The 21,188-nt window shown below is 35.6% G+C and overlaps 4 protein-coding genes across 7 annotated transcripts in view; 2 read left to right on the forward strand and 2 right to left on the reverse strand.

Moving 5' to 3' along the window:
* Nucleotides 1–729: 729 nt before the first annotated feature.
* LOC113503656 (E3 ubiquitin-protein ligase RBBP6-like) lies at nt 730–10,156 on the reverse strand. Of its 2 annotated transcripts, none has more exons than XM_026885688.1 (8): nt 9,954–10,156; nt 8,701–8,802; nt 8,101–8,196; nt 7,431–7,661; nt 4,532–7,229; nt 3,764–3,916; nt 3,274–3,423; nt 730–2,878 (listed from the first exon to the last, which is right to left on the reverse strand). In XM_026885688.1, exons 1-8 carry the CDS (start codon nt 10,026–10,028, stop codon nt 2,691–2,693), a joined length of 3,693 nt encoding a protein of 1,230 aa, XP_026741489.1. In that variant the 5' UTR covers nt 10,029–10,156; the 3' UTR covers nt 730–2,690. The 2 variants fall into 2 exon arrangements, with proteins under 2 accessions (XP_026741489.1, XP_026741488.1); XM_026885687.1 differs by having other exon boundaries at nt 7,422–7,661.
* A 296-nt stretch (nt 10,157–10,452) lies between these two features.
* Nucleotides 10,453–13,516, forward strand: LOC113503657 (serine/arginine repetitive matrix protein 1-like). The gene is made up of 4 exons (XM_026885690.1): nt 10,453–12,194; nt 12,267–12,324; nt 12,421–12,459; nt 12,709–13,516. The coding sequence occupies exons 1-4, from the start codon at nt 10,857–10,859 to the stop codon at nt 13,374–13,376; spliced, it is 2,103 nt and encodes a 700-aa protein (XP_026741491.1). The 5' UTR covers nt 10,453–10,856; the 3' UTR covers nt 13,377–13,516.
* Nucleotides 13,517–14,541: 1,025 nt separating this feature from the next.
* On the reverse strand, nt 14,542–17,387 carry LOC113503658. Its single transcript, XM_026885691.1, has 5 exons — nt 17,255–17,387; nt 17,069–17,181; nt 16,586–16,791; nt 15,654–16,347; nt 14,542–15,053 (listed from the first exon to the last, which is right to left on the reverse strand). The coding sequence occupies exons 1-5, from the start codon at nt 17,278–17,280 to the stop codon at nt 14,959–14,961; spliced, it is 1,134 nt and encodes a 377-aa protein (XP_026741492.1). The 5' UTR covers nt 17,281–17,387; the 3' UTR covers nt 14,542–14,958.
* A 2,181-nt stretch (nt 17,388–19,568) lies between these two features.
* The window catches only part of LOC113503848 (disheveled-associated activator of morphogenesis 1), a 117,634-nt gene continuing 116,014 nt past the window's right edge, over nt 19,569–21,188 (forward strand). For 2 of the 3 annotated variants that reach the window (XM_026885955.1, XM_026885956.1), the window contains exon 1: nt 19,569–19,954. The gene's annotated coding sequence lies outside the window, so the exon portion shown is untranslated. Of the gene's footprint in view, nt 19,959–21,188 lie in introns of all 3 variants that reach the window. The other variant, XM_026885957.1, reaches the window with a different exon arrangement.

Consider the following 21,188-nt stretch of genomic DNA (forward strand, 5'->3'; position numbering starts at 1 on the left):
AATGGCGCTAGTAGCGCTGTCATTAATTCAAAAGCTGTCAAATTTGTCCGGCCTAATTTAAATGTCGATTCATCGTAAACTGTGGCTGGTAAAAATGAATTTGCGCTTTAATATGTTTTGTTAAGGCTAGTTTTCGTCTATCATCACATTTGATATTCTATTTTTTTATAGTTTTTTTTTGTGTAACTATTTTGCTACTATATGATATTTGGCTCGTTACATACTAATGAAGGACCTGTGCGTTAAGCTGAACATTTCCATAGAATGTCGAAAATGGACTTATTAAGGATCTTACGTCAGTAACTTTTGTGTAAATGTTCAGACATGTGTATGTCTTGCAGATATGTTAGTGCGAGTATACAAAACGAACATAGTAGGTACTAGATATTACCACAAACAGATCCAGAATACTTATTAACAATTATTTGGATGCTTTGTATATTGTAACACAGCCTCGACCATTTATTAATGGGACATTCCATGTGTACATAAATATTCAACAGATTTATTGTATTTTTAACTACGGAACTATTTGTTTTGCCAGTATTTTGTGTTATGTAAATATACAATTAATATTAATTTATAATGGTTTTATTTCTTCCTGTGCTTCAATCCTTATTATGATATTTTATAGGCTAGATTAATTGTACTGACAGATTCCAGACTCTATTCTCAAAGTTTTAAAGTACATTAGGATAACAGATAAAATAATGTAAAAAAACACAGAGATAAGAAAATAAGTCATGTAATTTACAATAATAAACAATCATATGATGATATTACAAACTCGTAAACTATGATTATAATAATAGAAACATCATTTATGATACAACATTATTCATACATTTATGACAAATAACCATATTGCAATTATCAATATTAATTCCTAGGAAAATAAATCAAAATGGCGACATTAAAAACAAACAAAGACAACACATTGAACATAGAATTTTAACATTTTTAGCCCTCTATTAGAGAAATCATTTAAAAATAAACTTAGTTACCATATTAATAAGAAGCATATTGATATAATATATAAGATTTTAAAGCATGTAATTTAGTATTTTTGATGTCACATGCACTTAGACCACGATTTGAGGACGCCAAACAACTTGGAGTGGCGTTTATAAACCAGGGCCTGAATTTAATGTCCACATAATTATTAACAACATACGAATAATATTCAAATAATCAATTAAATTAAGATAATATTTACATGATAAGAATATTGTATTATTTTAAAAAGATCGGCGTAATTGAAAGTCTAGAGGGCGCTGCAACCAACAGATGGCGCCACAAAATATAAAATCATAACATCTCCATGCTTTGCCGCCGTCGGTCTAGATAGCGGTTTTAAAACATATAAAAACACGGTTTTATTTTGAGTCTGTAGTCTACTGTATTATTTATATATGTAATTATAATTGGTTTCATGTATCTATTTTTCTAGCTGTCAAATCTACAATAAGGTCTAAAAAGTCGACACAACAAATATTAGTTTGAAAATGCCTATGGACATAAAAATTGTCTTTTACGCAATCTTTAACAGATGATGAGCTTGTGATGAAGGTATGTTTCGGTTATTTGAAGTAAAACACAAGAAGTAAAGACTTCTTAATTAACCTGGTGATGCCATGCATGCAATTATAGACTCAAAACCTCTTTCGTATATGTAAATACAAGCTTTTCAAATGATTGTAGGGCTAAAATAATGTGTAAGTTATGAATTAAGTAAATCTACTTGTAAATAACATTGTACTTCCAGGTGATTTTTAATCGAATTTGTTAAGTATTTACAAATATTCCAAAACATTATCTGTACAGTACAGTCAGCAAATAAGTACTTTATGCGGATTGATAACATTTGAAACCCTCTAAATCTTTTTATAAATTTACGAGAATTGAACAAGCAGTCTTTTTTACCTGTTAGTTTTACAACCTTCCTTAAAGTCATCAAGACAACTTACCAAGAAAGGGTCTAAATTTTGATAAATTTGTACTATAAAATGCTTTTAATTGCATTTGTTACACTGCTGACTGTACACTGGTTTTCACTCTTGTCAAGTATAACATTTTGTAAATGTTTCAGAACAATAATTATAGTATTTCTTATACACATTTTTACCTTTAGCCAAAATACATCATGCTGTCTCAAAAACTTCATGATGGAAAACTAGAACACTTATTAAGAAATTGGCTTTGAAATTACGAGTATAGTATAAATATACACACCCTTAATACATCGTCTTAAGGTCAACTTTTAGTGGTGACAATACTATGTAAAAACTCCCCATAAAACATATGCAACAATAACGTTGTTAAATGTAGACAGTTTAACCCATGAAGACGAGACCAATTTCTAGAAACTAAAGAGCTCGCGAATCAATCGCGATAAAGGAGCGCTTACAATCAGGTCAGTATCAGCAACTGAAACTTACTAATTATGAAATGTACACATCTTCAGAAACTTCCACACACATATAGTTCACACTTACAACGGTTTTGGACTTGCGTATGACACGTATACAGCATATATGCTACATAGACACATACACTGCATAAAAATGCAATATCGCATAAAAGCTTGCAAGTCACGCTGCTTTAAACCGACTTTTATACCAACCATGTAATCTAAAATCGCCTTATAGAAGAATGATCGCATCTTCATGCATCCTCACAACGTTCCCACTTCACGGGAAGGTATGTGCAGCGACATCTAGCGTCTGCTTGAGCACCCCTCCCAATATGAACTCAGTGGACACGACGCTGGCCCCGCGCCGGCGCAGCGCCGCCCACAGGTCGCGGTCCCTGTTGCACGACACGCACACCCAGTGCGGACCGCCCTCCTTCCAGTTACCGCCTGAACATTTCACTATAACTGCAATGGAAAGGTTATGTTCATTTATTTGTATAAGTGAAGTTTTAATAAGTTTTTTTCTTGGTTAATTTTGATGTGGCGCTTTTTTATGATTACTAGCTGCTGAGACAGCTAAAACGTTGTAATGCCATACGACAATAGAAAAAAAGGGAAGTTGCCCGATTCTCAGACTTACTCAACAGCACACTAAATTTCATGAGAATCAGTTATGCCATTTCGGAGGAGTCTAACTACAGACATGAGAATTCTATACAATTAGACAATGTTTCTAACATTTTTACCTTGTACTAACAAATACCTGTATTTTCGATTTCTCAGTACATAATCCAGCAAATAAAGATCATTTGAGAAAACAAATGTGGTCAGTGACTTTAAGCAGAACAGGTTGTACTTACGTTCCATTTCAGTTGCGTTAGGTTGCACGTTGGGCGTGGAGGACACGTTGTAACCCTTCAGGAAATTCCGCTTGCCAGTTAGAGACCGCTCCAAGTTGAACCCGAAACGCTTCTCCGCCGATTCGTCCTTTACTAGGTATAGCCATGGATCTGAAACATAATACTTAATTAATTTCGACTCATCACCGGCCTAGCCTTTTCCAAACTATATTGGGATCGGCTATGGAAGACGGATCGGACTATCAGACGTGTTATGGAAGAACTCGTTATGACAAAGATGGTCACCCATCTACGGACCAACCGCCCAATATACAAGCATAACAAGTAATAGACTGCACAAAGACACCCAGACTCAAGACAAGCATTTGTGGATAACACAACTGCTTGTCCTACGCGGGAATCGAAACCTTGTCACGTTTCGTCCTGAGCGCGACGTGTATTTGTCGTTGTTATTCTCAAAAAACTACACGTATATAATCAAGTATCTCACCGACAATGATATTAGTATCGTTGCAGGCCTGCACCCAGCCGGGGCCTACTATCGGCCTGCCCAGCCCGAGCGCGCACAGCAGCTTGAACGTGCGCTTGATCTGCATCGTCAGCACTACCGTACACTGCATCACATCTGTCACTATCACTGCACCTGCATGTACACATGAATAATAAGTTGGACTGTAGGAAACAGAAAGGAGGGTTGTTGAATGGGCAGAAAAATCGATCGGATAGAAAAAAAGGTTACGTGAAGTGAAGAGAAATGCTTCACGGTGTAAGGGCTCATACCGTCAATCTTCTGCGCCAAATACTTAAACAGGAGTTTCTAGTTATGTAACCACTCCCGCAATAAGGAAATTAAACCTTGTGTCGCGAGGTTTCACAGACATTCAAGTCACAGGCACAAAGACACCCAGACTCAGATGACGACTGCAAAACTGGTATTTTATTATATTGTGTGTCGCATGACGCAAGAGATATTTGGGACACTATTTGTGTTTGTCGAATTCTGTAATTACGTGGTATGCAATAAAGAATATTCCAATTTATATTTATATCAGCCTTATTCGTATCGTCCTCGTATCCGTATCGTAATCGTAACGACTAAGAACTAAGAGAAAAATATTGCCCTTAGTTGTCTTGCTCTCTTCATTACCATAGAGTCAAATGTAGAGACAAAATAAACTTTTTTAACGACTCTTATCTATCTATCGCTCTCGCACAAGGCTGTAAGAGAAAAAATATTAAAAAACAAGGAATATATTACCTAATTTCTCCAACTTCTGTTTAACTTCATCACTGGGGAAGGCGGTAAACAGCACATGGTGCGTCTTATTGAGTCTGGCAGGGGTCGCTCTTAAAGACGAATTACTTATACCACTGCTCGTATTAGTATTACTACTATTTACATAAGATCGTGTTCGTTTCGGGCTTGGTACTACACTGTCTTCAACCAACGATCTCTTTAGACTCCTATTTGGTTCACCGCTGGAAGATGACATATTATATTCAGTACTTTCTCGTACGTTCTTCAGTATTGGCTTGCGTTTACGAGGGTTCATAGAAGTTGGTTCATTTAAACTCTTTTCTTTGGTTGTCTGGCGTTTGCTTCTCCTGACTTCGATTTCAGGTGATTTTGATCTTTCCTTTCTTCTGTTACGAGGTTTTTTGTCTTCTTTTTTACTGCTATCTGGTGATACTGATCTATTTTTTGTGTTTGCTTTTGTTTCGGTTTCATTTTTCTTTGTTCTAGTTTTCCTTGTATTAGTTTCTGAGGTAATGCTTGACTGTTTTTGTTTACTTTTGTTTTCATCGCTTTTTCGAACAGACGACTCGCTTTTCGGTTTGGTTTCCTTCTTCTTTGGTTTTTCTATTTTAACTTTTATTTTTTCTTTGGGTTCCTTACTCTTACTCTCTTTCGAACGCGGACTAGTGTCTTTCACATCCTCTTTAGCACTAACATCATTCTTGGACTCTCGTAAACTCTTGGCTTTCTCGAAACTTTTTAGGCGTTTTATATTTTCGGATATAATTTCTTGATCGACTTCATCTTCCTGGTCTAGTAAGTATGTGGATTTAAGTATTTTAGAGTTTATACTTTTATCGGTGCTATTTCCTAGTTTGTCGGTGGGTTTGCGTTGCCGCGTCAGAATCCTCTCTGGTAACATTTCGACATCAAACTTTTTGGTCAGATCTAACTTGGGTGCAGGTTTAGTTTTCTTCTTGCGATGTACTATTGGAGTCTGCTCTTCGGTATTATCCGGTTCTGAATCGCTGGACAGGTCCACAACAGCTGAATCTTGTTTTGTCATCATACTTGTTGTGATCTCTTGACTGCTTGGAAGATCGCTATCAGTGAATAGGAACGGCCGCAGTTTTTTTGGAGTAGTATCCACATCGGACGAGTCACTTGGTGTTTTCTTTAAACTTGCAACATTTTCACATTTAACACCAGATCTTCGAGAAAACGACTTTTGAAGTTTATTTAAAGCCTCTTCGTGTTTCTTGGCGGGGCTCGATACTAAATCAATGGTTACATTGTCACCTTGGTCCATTTGTAAGATATCAGGAGACATTTCTCTTTGTGAGCACAGATCATCATAAATTTCTTGTGTCGCTTGATAATAATTGTCCTCATTCAAGGTAGACGGACCAGGTTTACTCGTAATAGTTTTTATTGGAGACGGTTTCTGTACGTCTTTATTTTTCACTCGCTTCGGAGATCGAAAAGGAACTTTAAACGACCTGTCGAGTTTACTCAAACTAGTTTTTGATTTATCAATATCCTGTGGCACTATCTCTTCCAATATTTGGGTTGCCTGATCTTCTATGTCTTCATTATTGTTTGCCGGATTGCCTGCATTGTATTCAGCATCGATTATTTGTGTAGGCATATCTTCAAACTTTGTATTGGAACCGGTTTCAATCGGTTTGTTTGTAGGTAATTCGTTATCTTCACAATCTGTGACGTCATCGTCTGCATCTACTTTCTTTTCGGGTATCTTTTGAGTGGGTATCATATCTATATCTTCGCAATCTGTCGAGCAATCTGATTGTATTCCATTAACGCTCTTTGTCGGCTTTACTTTGTGAGTTATATCGACTTTGCCAACATCTTGTTTTGAATCATCTTTAGGTAATTCCGCCACTTTCTGTGTCGGCATCATATAAATGTCTTCACAATCTGTTGAACTATCAGATTCGATTCTGTTAGCTCTTTTTGATGGGGTTTTATTATCTTTAGGTTTTTCACCAGACTTTTCAGCTGCTTCTACTAGCAGTACTTCGTCGACAAGTATATTTTGCGAATTGAGATCTTCCTCAAACACATCACCATCAATATCATCGAACAACAATTCTTCTTCCGAAGTATTTATACTCTTTTCCACATCGTTAGCTTTCACTAAGCTATCAACTTTTTCCTTTGCAATATTTTGTTTCTCACCATTTTTTTTCTGTTGCATCGAATCTTCTTTCTCAAAAGCAAATGGCTGTGTTTCAGCATTAAATATACTTGTATCATTCTCTTTGTTAGCTGCATACAAATCAAACTGCATTTCTTGTTGATTGTCAACCTTGCGTATTTCAGGCAGATTGTCTCCTGTGGGTAGTTGCGTGTTCAAGCTGTAAATTGACGGTGAGATAGGTCTCGGCGGTGGGATCTGAGTATCAGCTGTATGTATTGAATCATTAGGCTCATTTACATCAGGTGGTTGTGTGTCCATATCATGAATATCAGTTACATTTTTAGAGTTACGAGACGCACAAGACTCGTTTAAACTCGTATTAGGATTGTCAACGAAACTCAAAGAAGTTGATCGTTTTGACAAACCAGAATTATTCGGTGTTTTAGGTGAACTTATTGGTTGTATTGATATAGTTTTGCCAAACGGTTTTATAAACTGACCGCTGGATAGCCTTGTTCTTTCACTGTTCCTGTTTGAGGCCGATATAAATGAGTCGTCCTAAAAAAAAATAAAACAATTAATACCATCATTCCAAATTTATAAATATCATTGACTCTGTTTCACATAACTTTAATGGATACCTTGATCTGGCTCTGACAATATAAGATCCTTTTTTACGAACCGCTAAGTTATATTTCCGCCAATATACACTATATTTGTATTCTATCATGATAATACATCGTTACATACCCCACTTACGTCGGGAGACTCAGGAATGACAGTAGTCTGTGCTTTATGGATCTTCGATACTGCCTTACTCGGTAACGGTGTATCAGGGATATCCAAAGGTTGTGTCATAGGCAAGTCTAAAGCCTGTGTCATCGGCAAGTTGTCATCTTCCTCTAGAAGTCTGAATATCCCAAAATTGTCTCCAAACTGTACTGTATCACCATTCTTTAGAGGGTAAGGTATGTATGGCTGTAGCGTTTTCTGGGAAAACAAATATTTCAATGCAGTTTACACTTTGATTCTATGTCAACTTTTTTATTGAATTAAAAATAGCTTGGTTGACTTGTAGAGAATGCCACTGGCATTAAGTCTTCCAATGTAAATATTTGGATGAGAAGTATTAAATTAATAAATGAAACGACTCCCAACTAGTTACGACGCGAAACTTGCACAAGGCCCCCAGAATCGGAACAAGCACGCAAAAATTACAAAATAGCTTGTCCTACGCGGGGTTCGAACCCAGAACAGGTTGTTTTCGGTGGGCTTGATGCGAGCAATTATATTATTTTGAATGTGTATTTTTTTTGTTTTGTATAACTGAATAAGGAAATTCGAAGCCAAATATCAAGATTAGACTAGACAAGATTAGACACTACTACTTTTAAATATTATTTTATTTCTGACATGTTTAAATACTCACATTTACTAATTTTGTTTTGTTGGCTGAACCTAAGTCCATAAGCATATATTCTTTGCTACTTAGAACATTTATCACAGCATGCTGCCTTGATACAGACTGAAATAAAAAACAATATAGTCCATTCATTTAATGAAATTATAGATAAGAGAAATCTGTACGTATATTTTGTAAAACACCTTGCTAAGGAAAGCGCTCTTAAAACACAATGCTTTAAAAACAAGACTGAAGATAAAAATTTGACTTATAAAATTTTCGTCTGTTTTTCTGCGCGATAAACTCAGCGACGCCTTAGCCGATTCAATTTTAGTAGTCCCTCATGTATTATGGTTAGTTTCACTTATTTAGAGTTTTTTCCATGGGAATGAACTAATTTCATAAATAAACAAGTTATGGTATTTTCGAGAATAACATAAAAAAATGTTGTTAGACATATCAGAAAATGATACATTATAATATGCATTATTTATGCCCATACATACAATTTTAAGTATTTAGACAATTAAACATCTTTATCATTAGCATTTTAAGATGAAATGTACTAAAATGAGAGATTAGATGCAAACACTTCTTCGAAGTGTCTTAAAAATAGTTTTAACTTACATTTAAGTTGAGTACAATGTTGCATGTCTGTGGGTCTCTGCCAATTTTGTTTGGGCCTCGTAACACTGGATGTTTCTCACCGCATATGCCAACAAACCCGATCTGAAAAGACACATACAATTAGTTAGGAATGCTGATTAATCAAATCTTTCTAATTGGAGATAAGAATGATTCCATAGCATTGATTCTGTTTTGTTTTTACTTCATAAATCATTTATTTATAAAGTTAGTTATAAACCTATACTCTTATTGGTTATGCACTTAAGTGAAGGTCATGAGGATGTGTTTCTTTTTTAAATTTCTTTTTTAAATCTTGGTACAAAATGGAATAAGTAAACGTCAATGTATGACAACATAATAGATTACTGAATGAAATGAACCAGTATGACATTATTATCTGATAATATATTTATAACTTCAGTTAAGTACATATCAAAATACTTAAGTTAGTTACAAATACTTGAATATAAGTACTAAAATCACTCATGTTGTAAGTACAGTTCTTGGTGAAATTGTCCTGGTTACAAAAATACTTACCATTCTGCATTGAAGTATGTTATTTTTATTTCATAATACACTTTCTAACAACAACTTACTTAAAGTTTGTTTATTATGTGGATATTAAGAACAACTTGCAGAAATAATTAGGGAATTATGGTGTTGTTTGGAGTGATAGCCAAAACTATGATAATTTAATACATTAGAAGGTAATGAAGGTTGAAATAGATTCAGTTGTTGTACCTTAAGTTTAATTAGCAACAGAAAACCTGGCTAATTAGTTTAGTTAGTTTTATTTTTGTCCCTTCTCTTTTCCTAGTAGAATAGCCTTACAGCAAATATAAGTATATGGCTGGTGAATTTGCGAGATATTTGTAAATACTACTAATAAGACGCTGTGTGTGTGTATATTTGATATACTTTCGTATGTTATGACTATCTACATAAATAAATGGCTAAAACTGACAATGATTTGTATGTAAAGGTAGGGGATACTCCTTAGGTTCAGAATTGTAGCATTCTAACCTTTAAAACTACAGGATTTATGAAACATACGTAAGTATTCAACTAAAAGCTAAGCTCTTCTTTAGCATTGAATAAAGATAAATTTTAAATGTAAAAAATATGTATTAACAATTTCATCAAAATCTCGATCAGCGCAGGCCTAGATGCAAAATATACTGTCATTAAAATTGGCTAAAAACTTCGAATATAAGCAACTTCGAAGTTACGCGTAAATTTTATGAGAAACTTACTTGCTCCGCACAAACCCTTGGCGTATGAGTGTCATATAATTCTTGAGTACACTCTAATCTTTGCGTGCATTCCATTTTTGTATTATATCATTTCAGATTTCAGTAACAATAAATATTTTGAACAGTAAACAACACTGACGTTACCGCTTTCGCGCTTGCACGACTGTTTTTAGGTTTTTAGTTATGGTACTTGGCAGTTGTAGCATTGTTTACGTCAAACTTATGTCAAACCAAACTACAGCCAAGAAAAAGAAAAGATTGTTGAATGAAAAAGAAAAGGATCTTGTAACTGGTTATCTTATTCTTAAATATATATTACTAATACATATTACCCTTCATCTCTGTCTACATGTATTTGTTTATCTTAAAACAAAAATACGATAAAAATACTTTTCTACGCCGAGTCGATGCAACGCTGAACTTTAAAAGCTGGCAACATTTAAATTGCTTTCAGATTTATTTTCTGTATTCTGACATAACATAACTGTCAACTACAGAACTGACATTTTATCTGTTTGCCACTCTTTGGAGATTGGAAAATAATTATTGATTTATTGTTAGTGCATACTCCTCGTTGACTAAAAGCCAACATCCTGATACCACAACACAGTAAAAAATGCAAATGTCATGAATATGTAGATTATTAAAAATTGGAATCGCAGTTCGAAGTTAGATATTTTCTTTTTGCGTTAGGCTTCTCCACAAGATTGCAAGGATCACCAAGGTTTCTAATCAAACTAGGCCGAAAGTACACAACTTAGTGCGTTATAGTGTTTAAGCATTTGTATGTTTAGTTGATTCCTAAATATGTAAATGTAGGTATAAATAAAATAAACATTTTTTATGTCCTATAATAATATTTAGTTTTGTTTCATAATCAACTGTTTTACTTTCGTGTCCATAATGGGTAGTGAAAAAGATCGTTCATCGGAAATGGGTGACGCTGAAGATATTCCTAGTGATTTTTTTGATGATTTTGCCAAAGATGACTTCATGGAGGGTTTAAGTGTTATAGACAGCTGGGACGACGAAGATAAGACCGGCAAGCGTGGGGTGTCATCTCGCGTCCAATCGGAATCTTTAGACGGCGTGAAAGATCATCGGGAATCGGTTGAAGATGGAGATGCTGACAAGTCTGTTACAGATTCTCGCAAGCCTACATCTTACGTAAAATTTGACGATAAATTCAAATGGCAGAAGCGTGACTCCTCTGGGCCTCGATCTTCGAGTAGTAACAATCCAGACAATTACATCAAACCTGGCAGTAGGCGTGACCCAAGCAAGACCAACGAGGCGATCAAAAAGGATAAGGAGGTAAAAGTGAAGGAGTACCTCGCTAAACATTTGGATTCGGCGGATGATCTTCGGCCGCCTGGTACAGAGCTGGATGACTATTATGACGAAGACAAGTCCAAGGATCGTAAAAGAACACCAAAGCATGTTGAGGAAGATGAGTTTGAGCATCCTCCAGAGCGCCGAGCGTTACCTAGACATCATTACAAAGATGGACCTCACTACAAAGACGAACCTCATTACAAAGACGACCATCACCACCCAAGTCCGCATCGACCCAGCCCACGCCGAAGACGCAGTCCACGGTGGAGTCCTCACCACATGCCAAGACGTAGTCCACATCGTCAGTTTAGACGCTTCAGCCCTCCTCCTCACAAGTTTTTTAAAAGGCGGTACAGCCCACAGAGACGGAGCCCTCACAGGCGCAGTCCTCAAAGGCGCAGTCCACGAAGATATAGTCCTATGAGGCATCGTGCTTACAGCCCAAGAAGACGCCGTTCTTCAAGATCTCCATACAGATTGGAACACAGGCCTGCAAACTATGAATATGACATGCAGAGATCTCGTTCACCTCGTTCTCGTTCCCCGCGCCGTACAGATACATTCCTATATCCAGCTGACCCCAACTCTACACCAGTCAGTTTTCCCCCCGAAACTTATTTGCCAGAGCCCAGTCAAATTTACAACACTGGGCAGAATGAATACCCGGGAAATGTACCTGGGTATTCATACCCTCAAAATGTGCAATATAGTAACAGCTACACTGCTGGTTATGACTATACAGTGCCACCTGTGCCCCCAACTAATGTACTACCTGGGCCTACACCAATGCCGATCCTGAACCCAGTGCCAGCTCCAGTGCTAGACCCGGTTGCAGCACCTGCTATGGTACCGGCACCTACAGTTCCTGTATTGGAACAGAAAACACCATATGATGCTTTGGCACAAGTAACTATATTCTTTAAGTATCTGATATCTTAGTGTAAGATTTGTGTTACATTATAAATCTCAATGTTTCAGTTAGTTGCAGAGGGCAAAATTTCTCAAGAGGATTATCTTAAACTTGCACCAAATAAAGGTAGGGCTCAACATCTGGCAGAATTTGTAATTTATATAAAAGACCAGCCATAATTACTCTGTTATACAATTACTGATTGAGAATTTGTTATTACAGGTGCAAGCAGTTCCTTAGAATCAAAAGTAATGACTGGAGGTGGGTGTTTTTATCGTTTAAAATTCCATGCTATGGCAGAGGAACCAAAAAATAAGTTTATTTATTTATTTTGGGTTCATGTAATAATTAAGCTTGTAATCAAACTTACTAATATAGTGTAGTTACAAAACTGAAAAGTTTACAACTAACAGTGATTTTGTTTTTATAAAATTTTGGAGAAAATATTTATACATGTGATTGGGTAAATTCTGCGGTTGATTGAAAATAGTGCTGCTTTTGTTTTCACAGTTATGACTCGATGCAATCAAGCTTTGACCAAACTGGAAAAACTGGTCCTGCCAAGTCATTTAATGATGAACAATCATATCTTTGATTCTGAACTGAAATCTGCTGAGTCCAAGTATCGTTCACCACTGAAGAGACAGGCGGACATTGAATTTAATTTTACTAAAACCTACGGACCTACGGTGGCGCTACAGAACAAGCAACTTGTGGAAGCTATCGTTAGCACTATAGGACTGGACAAGTTGGTGTCGAAGAAGAAGAAGTCTCTACCCAAGGACATGAAGGATGCGGCTTGTCAAACATCGAAACCTTATTGCGACGTGTGCGAGATCCGCGAGTCTACGAAGGTGCACGAAGCCGACACGACTACTGACCCCAAGTATTTCACGTCAACAGTTCATACGCAGGTTGAGGAGCAAGATCTGGTGAATTCGAAAACTGTGTTCAACCCGTCGGGAAGCGTTGCAGATGGAGCACCCATTTCTATAGCTCACCTGACTCCTGCGCAGTTGGTGTCCCAGTTGGCGGCGCGAGCGAAGACCTTGCAACAACCGACGCCCGCACCACCTGTACATCAGAACCAGTTTGGCAGAAGAAACCCTAACTATGACTACGATGGCAGAGGCGGCGGCCCACAGTACCATCACAACTATAATAACTATCGATATTAGAAGTAAAATCTCATGGACAATCTATATATCCAACAATTTTGTTAATCTGTCTGCACTTGAATGCGATATCTTTAATTAAGGTAAACTTGTGCAGTGTCCGTCACAAGTTATTTTGTAATAAAATTTTAAACTTAGAAGCCCTTGAATTTTCTTTAATTTACTACTTTATGTTGGGAGTAAACCGATAAGCACGACATGATTTTGTAGAAAAAAATAATTATTAGAAATGTTATTTTAAATGTTGCGTCTTAAAATTTTAAATTAGTTTTTTAACATTTTGTTGTGTGCTTACGTACTGTTACTTGTGCGGCGTTTTAAATAATTGTAAACCAATAAAACTGCTTTTTCCGTTCATAATTGTGGGTACAATGAAATAAATTGGATTTATACACTTCTGTTGGTGCCGAATTTGGAATAGTGTAATGGTTGGGGGCGCGTGCATGGCCGGAAATATCAAGAATATTTATTGCCATCTTTGATTTCCCTAAAGAAGTATGCTGATTTGATTCAACTGAAGACCAAGAGACTGAAGATCAGGAGCACTAAGGGAATGGATGAAACATTACTTCTTTGCCTACTTAGTTATTAGATTGTGTTTTTATTAAGTTAAACTTATATAAATAATAAAATGGCGTCTAAGCCACAATTGTAGCTTGTTGATATTGTATGATAAATTGATTTCTGGATCATTAGAAATAATGCTCTTAGTATTAGAGAAAACAATTAAGATTAATGCATTTATTCACTCTTTTTTTATTATTTTACAGAGACTTGTTTAGTAGGTACTTAAAAAAACCTTAACCTCTTTGTTTTTATTGTTAAAGCTACTAGTCTAAGAGGTGTTGTAATAAGTAGGGAATAGTATTTTATGGTGGAGTTAAGTTCAGTTCGCAGGCCACAAGTTATATAATTATATTATTTAGTTTTTGTTGTACCTACTATAATGTATTGTTTTTTTACAAAAGAGTATTAAATAAAGTGTTAGCACAGATTTTTAAAAGACAATTATATTAGAAATCTGTGTCTGTAGAAGTAGGTACATACATAATATGTATTTCAAAAGGTCTAATGACTGTTCTGCGACTAGTTACTATAGTTATGTAATGTGATGTGCATTCTGATTGCAATAAATAAAAACTTATATTAAAATTGTTTATTATTTGATAATTACAAAATTTTAAACCTTAACATAAATAATATACAATGTTTTTTACATTTATAGATTAGACGAATATGTAGTTTATAAATTCACATGGCCATTCTAAAGTTGTAATTCAATTCTAATCTGCAATACGGGAAATTGTGATTAGTCATACAAGTGTCTGATTAACTATTTTTGAAGGACCAACAATCGTGGGTGCTCTTTTTACTTGAATGTCAGACTTTCGGATTATAATTTACAATACTATTTACACCCATTCGAAAAAACATTAGCATACCCGAAATGTATTATTTATGGCACTTATGGCACTCGTGGTTTATCTAGCTATGCTCTCTGGGTTTGTGTTATTGTATAGTGATAATGACACAAGCGTAAAAACTATGTGTTCTGAAATGTGAGCGACGATCGAGGTAAGTGTTTTTACCCGTCTAAAAAATCATCAAGCCACTTTTCGAGATCTTCAGGAGATTCGATAACTGGGTTCTTCTTTGGTACAGAGTCTTGAGTGGCAGGAACTGAAAATAGTAAATGTGTAACTTATTTTATGAAATATATTATTTATACTTTTTAATTTTGTTTTATTAAGTGTTGCTCTCTCCCTTTTTTCGATGCAATATTAAACACTAAACTAGCCGACTTAATCTGGCCCATGTATTTTTTTTTAATTCTTAATCATTGGCCTGCGCCAGTTTTGTTGCGCGTTGCGCCTTATACAAGCAGATCACTTCGTAAGAACATTTTTACATAAACAAGAACAAGTACGAGAGTCACTTAGATTTAAGCTTTCACCTTCAAAATTAGGAAGTTATCAGTTTGACACATGATTGCGTCTTATTCTAATTACATTTCAGGTTTCAAGTTAAGTTTGTGACTACTACATAAATTTTAGGATATATAGTAATATTATGGAAAGATAGATGAAAGGTCATTTGATCACTTGAGGTGTCTCGCCTGCTGTAGTGGGATAAAAGCTATACAAAGCAAAGGTATTAATTTTGCTATTTCTATATGGGCTTGGGTAATGACCAAATATTAAGGAAAAACCTATTTTCAGGAAGAGCATCAAAAGAACACTGAGGATATTATAGGAGTCAATTTTAACTGAAACCACATACCTTTAGCAACAACAGGTTCCACTTTAGGGGCAACAGGTGTATTGGGTATACTGGGAACTGTCGCCTTAATAGGTTCATCACTAATTAGTTTTACAATTTCTACCCTTCCAGATGTTATTGAATCTTCTTTGAAATTAAAATCAATATCATCTTTTGCACAATTTTCTATATTAGGAACATCAGGTTTAATTGTAGGTTCTATTTTTTCTATAACTTCAGTCTTCATAACATTTTCTTGATTATTTGTTTCTGTATTGGCTTTTGTTTCCATGTTTGATAAATTAACATGACTTTCGTCAGTATTATCTTCAGTTATGTCATGACTATTGGATTTCGAGTCTATGTAATCACTATTTTTATGTTTCTCTATACTCTCATGCACACCCTCAGAAAGAGTACTGCATATTTTGTCTAATGCCTCAGTTTCCGGTGTTGAGTATGATTTATCATTATAATACTTTTGTTTGAACCTAGTTGATCTGTTATTCATAGTTAAAATATCAGTTTCACTAAATACATCCTCATTTATTGAGTTCCTTTCGTAAAATGGTATGGTGTTGAGGGCAGTGTGAAGGTCATCCATGTTGATTTCAAAATATTTGTCGTATAACGAGGGGCCTGTGTTTAGGTCCCAGGACTTTTCATGTTTAAATTGAAAGTGACCGCCTATTGACATTGGAGCATTTATGAGTTTCTGAAAAATATAGATGTGGTTTTAAGAACTTGGTTTTATAATAGATAATACTCATTCAGTATAGATCCAGTAATCTACATTTAAGATGTTGTCACAATGTAAAGTCAATTAGGGCTAAAGCCAAAGAATTAAAATAATTTAAATGTAGGGCCACTATTAATGTAAGAATCGAATACCATCCTTCTACTCAGAAATATCTAAAAATAATATAATTGAACAAATAAATGATTTAAATTACCTCATAATCAGCTCCAAGGTTTTCTTGTTCCTCGATTTCATCATAACTCTCAATGGGCATCTCATATTTAGACCAGTTGCTTTGTATTTCCTTCTTTTTATATTTAGAGTTCTCTTCCTCTGTAATTTTTAGAATTTCATCTGTCTCTCGTTTTAAGTTCTTATAGAACTCTGGTGGAGGACTCTCGTGGGCAGGCTTTTGAGGTACTGAAATTTTATACAAGTTTTATGTTAAATTGATTTATTTGTTTTCTATCTATCCCCTTACAAAACCTTAACTCAGGATTAATGTTACCTAATAAAGTTGTTGAAAATGCTGGTGCTGGTTGTTGGTGCTATATTCCCGTAAATAGAAAGAGATATCTTAAAATGTTTTAAATTAACTAGAAACTATTATAAATTAGGAAGTGTTTGTTCTATATTCATTTTGGTCATAATACAGACTTTAAGTTCGATAGAGATTTATTTTAAAATATTAAGTTACCTTTTGGCACATTCTTAGGCTCCTCAGGTTTTTTCTCTTGCTTTTTCTCCGAACCCTGCTGGTTTCTTTGGCGTGGTCGCCTCTGCTCTTTTGGATCACTTTTCTTCTTGTCACTAAAAGAAACATGATGTTTTTATCAATCAGAACTCCCTCAAGAACTATAAAAGTAGTAATAAATAAACTTACTGGCTCTTTTTAGAATCGTCGGGCATTGTTCTGAGTTTATGAAACCAATAAATATTAAAAACGAGACAGCTGGCCGGTGAGACAGATCAGCTGTTAGCCTAGCTGGTGTAAAATTTGTGGAGTAAAATCTGACATTTGGAAATTGTCAGCCACAGATGACAGATCCAGATGTGTTAGTGTCAAATTCGTTTGGTTTACACCAAACGTAAAAGTATCGTGCAGAATCAATGAAGTCTAGCGTAGTGTAAATATAATCATATGATCTTAGGAATGAAAGAATTTGTTTTCTCGTTTCACAAGAACTATAAAATAAAAATGTTCGTTCGTTTTTAATGTTATTTCGTTAAAAATGTTATTTCGATCGTAATAAACTATAATGTTGCCAGTGATGGGTGGTTATTTAAAATTATCCAGAAAAATGTTATGGTCGTCGTTTATTATCCTATCTATCCCAACTATGTTGGGGTCGACTTCCAGTCTCACCGGATTCAGCTATTTACGAGTGTTTTACAAGGAGAGTTACCCGAGCAACACGATATCCTATACAGACTTGTCATACTTTCTAGCTTTTGAATTCTATAACCGCCGGGATCCAAACATTTTTTTTCTTTTCTTCTTTGCAGCAAATGAAGACCGAAATCCCATGTATCTTTAGAGATTGCAATGCATAAACTATTTGTGCCCGTACGTAGGATCGTGCCTAAGTGCAGGAACGATTGCTCTGATGCCAACGCCGCCGACACGGTAACATTTTCACGCAATCATGTAGTTACATCTCAGCTACAACCGAGAAACACCCGCATTAAAATCAGTGAACATGTAGCGGTTACGAAGCAAGGTCTTAACTGCTTTTACTGTGATTCGTATGGCTTTGCAATAAAGGTCATTATCCTAAAAATTGCTAAAGCGTTAGGCTTTGAAGGTTTTACTGTATTTAGCCACTACACAAACATTTAAACAGGTTCACTCCGTACACTACACTTGATTGCTCCATGACATTATTTAGTAAAGTTTTAGCAATCATTCGTTCTGGACTTCCACGGCATAAAGCATGCAGTAAAGTATTATATTTACAGTTTCAAACTTATTTATTAAAATAGATGATAGGGTATGATTTCATGGATATATGTCATGCGAGAATGTACTCAGTAGTAGCGTTTTTTTTATAGAAAAGTTTATAATTTTCGAGGGTTGTTTCCATTGATAGTACATAGTTGTAAATAGTTTTTATGACATTGTTCTTCTGTTATAATTTCGTCATGACCCGCGTAGGTGTTTCGTGGGCGCTTGGTGGGCGCTCTCCCGAATGCATCACTCGCCTCCCGTGTCACGTTTGTACGCCTTCAACAGACAACAATGAAAGTTCCACCATTTAAGTTCTATAAACAATCATTATGATACACATTAACCGTGACTGGTCGGTACGTTTTGAACCCTTAAGTTACGATGAATGTAAATGAAACAAATGAGTGTAAATAGGATCTGTCTTTAATAACGTAAAATATTTTCAAACTTACACTGGATTATGGGACACTGCGTTAAAAGTGTACGAACTACACATGGGTTTTTGTTTTTCATATTTTAACGTCTGTTCCGATTAATCTTGAGAACGACTAAGCAATCGTTGTTAAGATTTTAGTTTGCAGCTAGCTTTATGTTATAAGGACTATAATAATACGGAGTAAAGTATCCTTACTTAGGCTTATTTTTTAGACAGAGAAATAAAGAGAGCGTGAGTAAAAAATGTAAATAAACTAATCTTTATAGCATTAATGAATAGCATCTATAAACCACCCCTTATAAGGCGAACACGCAAACATTAAGACCAACAAACAACGTATATTACGGTAAGGCTTTTTATCCAAAAAATATGCTTGTGTTTATAGGGAAGACAAATGTGAAATATGCTTATATCACTGTTTTCCTTTCCGGTCCTTTGCAAATAATAACAGTACTACAGGAACTAACTTGATTTCAAGGAGACTTAAATTGTTAAATATTATGTTAAAACATCCTGTGGTGACGCAAGTTTAAAAAATATATATTGTAATTGGACTAATCATAATGCCACCAATGATAGAGGCACCGGGCGGTCGCCGGTTAAACTGTTACCAAGTTACTATAGAATTGTTGGTTATGGGTTTGATTCCGCAACGAATATGACCTTGAAATATTGTTTCTGTATATCGTTTAAGAATTAGGTAGGTACACATTATTCGTATTACTTAATTATTTTGCCTAGGCACCAGAATATTTCCAAAATTTAATTCAGCTGTATATCTATAAATAGAATCAATCCGAACTTATTACTTTTCTAAAAGCTCGGACGTAAACATGTAACTATAGTTTCAATAAACAGCGCAAGGATACGCAGGATTTGGGAACAAGGAAGGAAGGCCGGGTGCGGGCGGGATGGCGGGATAGGGTGACGCACAGCGCATGCGCCACGCAAGGGGCGGCTGCGCGCAGTCGCCACGCGCCCGTCCTCATAACAACATGGCGCGCAACCACAGCGTCCTTCAAGGACACGACTGACATCCCCGCGGCAAAAAATACGATCCAGCTGTCATCGGATGACACAAAAAACGAGCCGAAAATTATAAAAGTGAGAATTGTGTGTGATTTAAGTGCGTTGTGAATCAGTGTGTGTTTACTAATTCGGAATACCGGCTCCCCGTACGCCCCAATTGTTTCCGCGAGGTAGGTATGTAAAAACAATAATAAAGTGGGTGATTAACTTCTTTCATAATGGTCCATTCACGGCTGACTGGCTGTTTACTTACTTTTTGTGTGAATCCTATTTGATTTCAATCAAAGATGTGTATCACAGAGATTGCGTTGTGTTGTCTTGTGTACGGTACACACCTAACATGACCTACCCCCATAAGGTTTAGGGACCGCATCCCTGTCGTTTGTATTTAATCTGCTCGCCCCTAGCGGCTGCGATTTATAGATTAGTCTGTATGGGACATTGAGACGACGTTTCCGCGTTATGAATTGCACGCTATTTGATTAATGATTAAGTGGCTAAGTACTACTAAGTAGGTACATTCTTACTTCGCAGATTATGACTAGCCTTGCCTAGATGATAAGCCTACTTAAATTATGTTATTACTATTAAGGGGTTGCTAAAATTTATGTCGAAGGATGTAGCTCTATGGGTAATGAATGAAAACGTTTTTATAAGGTTTAATAAACTTATACCTTCTAATCATTTCAAATTTTTAGGTACCTACTTGTGTTTTTGCAGACGAATAAACAAATTTAGTTTCGTAATACTATTTCCGTTGACTGATAATTTATTACCTAAATGGACTTTGCTTTGAAAGCATTATTATAATTTACGATAATATAAGTAAAAATAATAATAAATATTATTATTCAGTACGTAACGCAAAATTTCTTCTCGTACTTTCTGAGGTAGGGTTCGTACGTAATTCATGTAACACGGTGTCACATAATGTATCTATTTTGGTTACTATTGTGTTGTATGATACGACGCCGAATTCGATCACAAATTCGGTATACATATTGATGTTTATCATTCACCCAAATTTACCTCCCTTTCTTCGCAAATTAAGTAAACAATCAACTCAATAGTTCACTATCTGGATGGTAATCTAATTTTCATACAAGAACGATTTCACAGTAATGAGGTTGTGCACGTAGTTTGTGTGTCATTACATAGATGCCATCATCAATCGTTTTTTTTTTATTAAACCTGTACTGACTAAAACCTCCTTGAAAGCCCAATCAATATAAAAGCACTTTTATTCAGTTACAAACGGCCGAACATTATTGATAGAGCTCGGTACTCGTACCTCGGTTATTGGTTTTCAGAGGTCAAAAAGACAGCATAGACTAAAAACAGATGAAAGACGCTCGTTCGAAAGGTGACCCAAGTATTTACTCTGTATTCAACTTATACCTGCCT

This window comes from Trichoplusia ni, chromosome 20 (assembly GCF_003590095.1).
Source record: "Trichoplusia ni isolate ovarian cell line Hi5 chromosome 20, tn1, whole genome shotgun sequence".
Lineage (NCBI taxonomy): Eukaryota > Metazoa > Arthropoda > Insecta > Lepidoptera > Noctuidae > Trichoplusia > Trichoplusia ni.

Coding starts and splice junctions, on each gene's coding strand:
- LOC113503657 (XM_026885690.1), top strand. CDS start 10,857: ATGGGTAGTGAAAAAGATCGTTCATCGGAAATGGGTGACGCTGAAGAT. Junction 12,195..12,266: donor CATATGATGCTTTGGCACAA/GTAACTATATTC, acceptor TCAATGTTTCAG/TTAGTTGCAGAGGGCAAAAT. Junction 12,325..12,420: donor TAAACTTGCACCAAATAAAG/GTAGGGCTCAAC, acceptor TTGTTATTACAG/GTGCAAGCAGTTCCTTAGAA.
- LOC113503658 (XM_026885691.1), bottom strand. CDS start 17,280: ATGCCCGACGATTCTAAAAAGAGCCA. Junction 17,182..17,254: donor GACGATTCTAAAAAGAGCCA/GTAAGTTTATTT, acceptor TGTTTCTTTTAG/TGACAAGAAGAAAAGTGATC. Junction 16,792..17,068: donor GCCTAAGAATGTGCCAAAAG/GTAACTTAATAT, acceptor ATAAAATTTCAG/TACCTCAAAAGCCTGCCCAC.
- LOC113503656 (XM_026885687.1), bottom strand. CDS start 10,028: ATGGAATGCACGCAAAGATTAGAGTGTACTCAAGAATTATATGACACT. Junction 7,662..8,100: donor ACAAAACAAAATTAGTAAAT/GTGAGTATTTAA, acceptor TTGTTTTCCCAG/AAAACGCTACAGCCATACAT. Junction 2,879..3,273: donor TAACGCAACTGAAATGGAAC/GTAAGTACAACC, acceptor TTTCCATTGCAG/TTATAGTGAAATGTTCAGGC.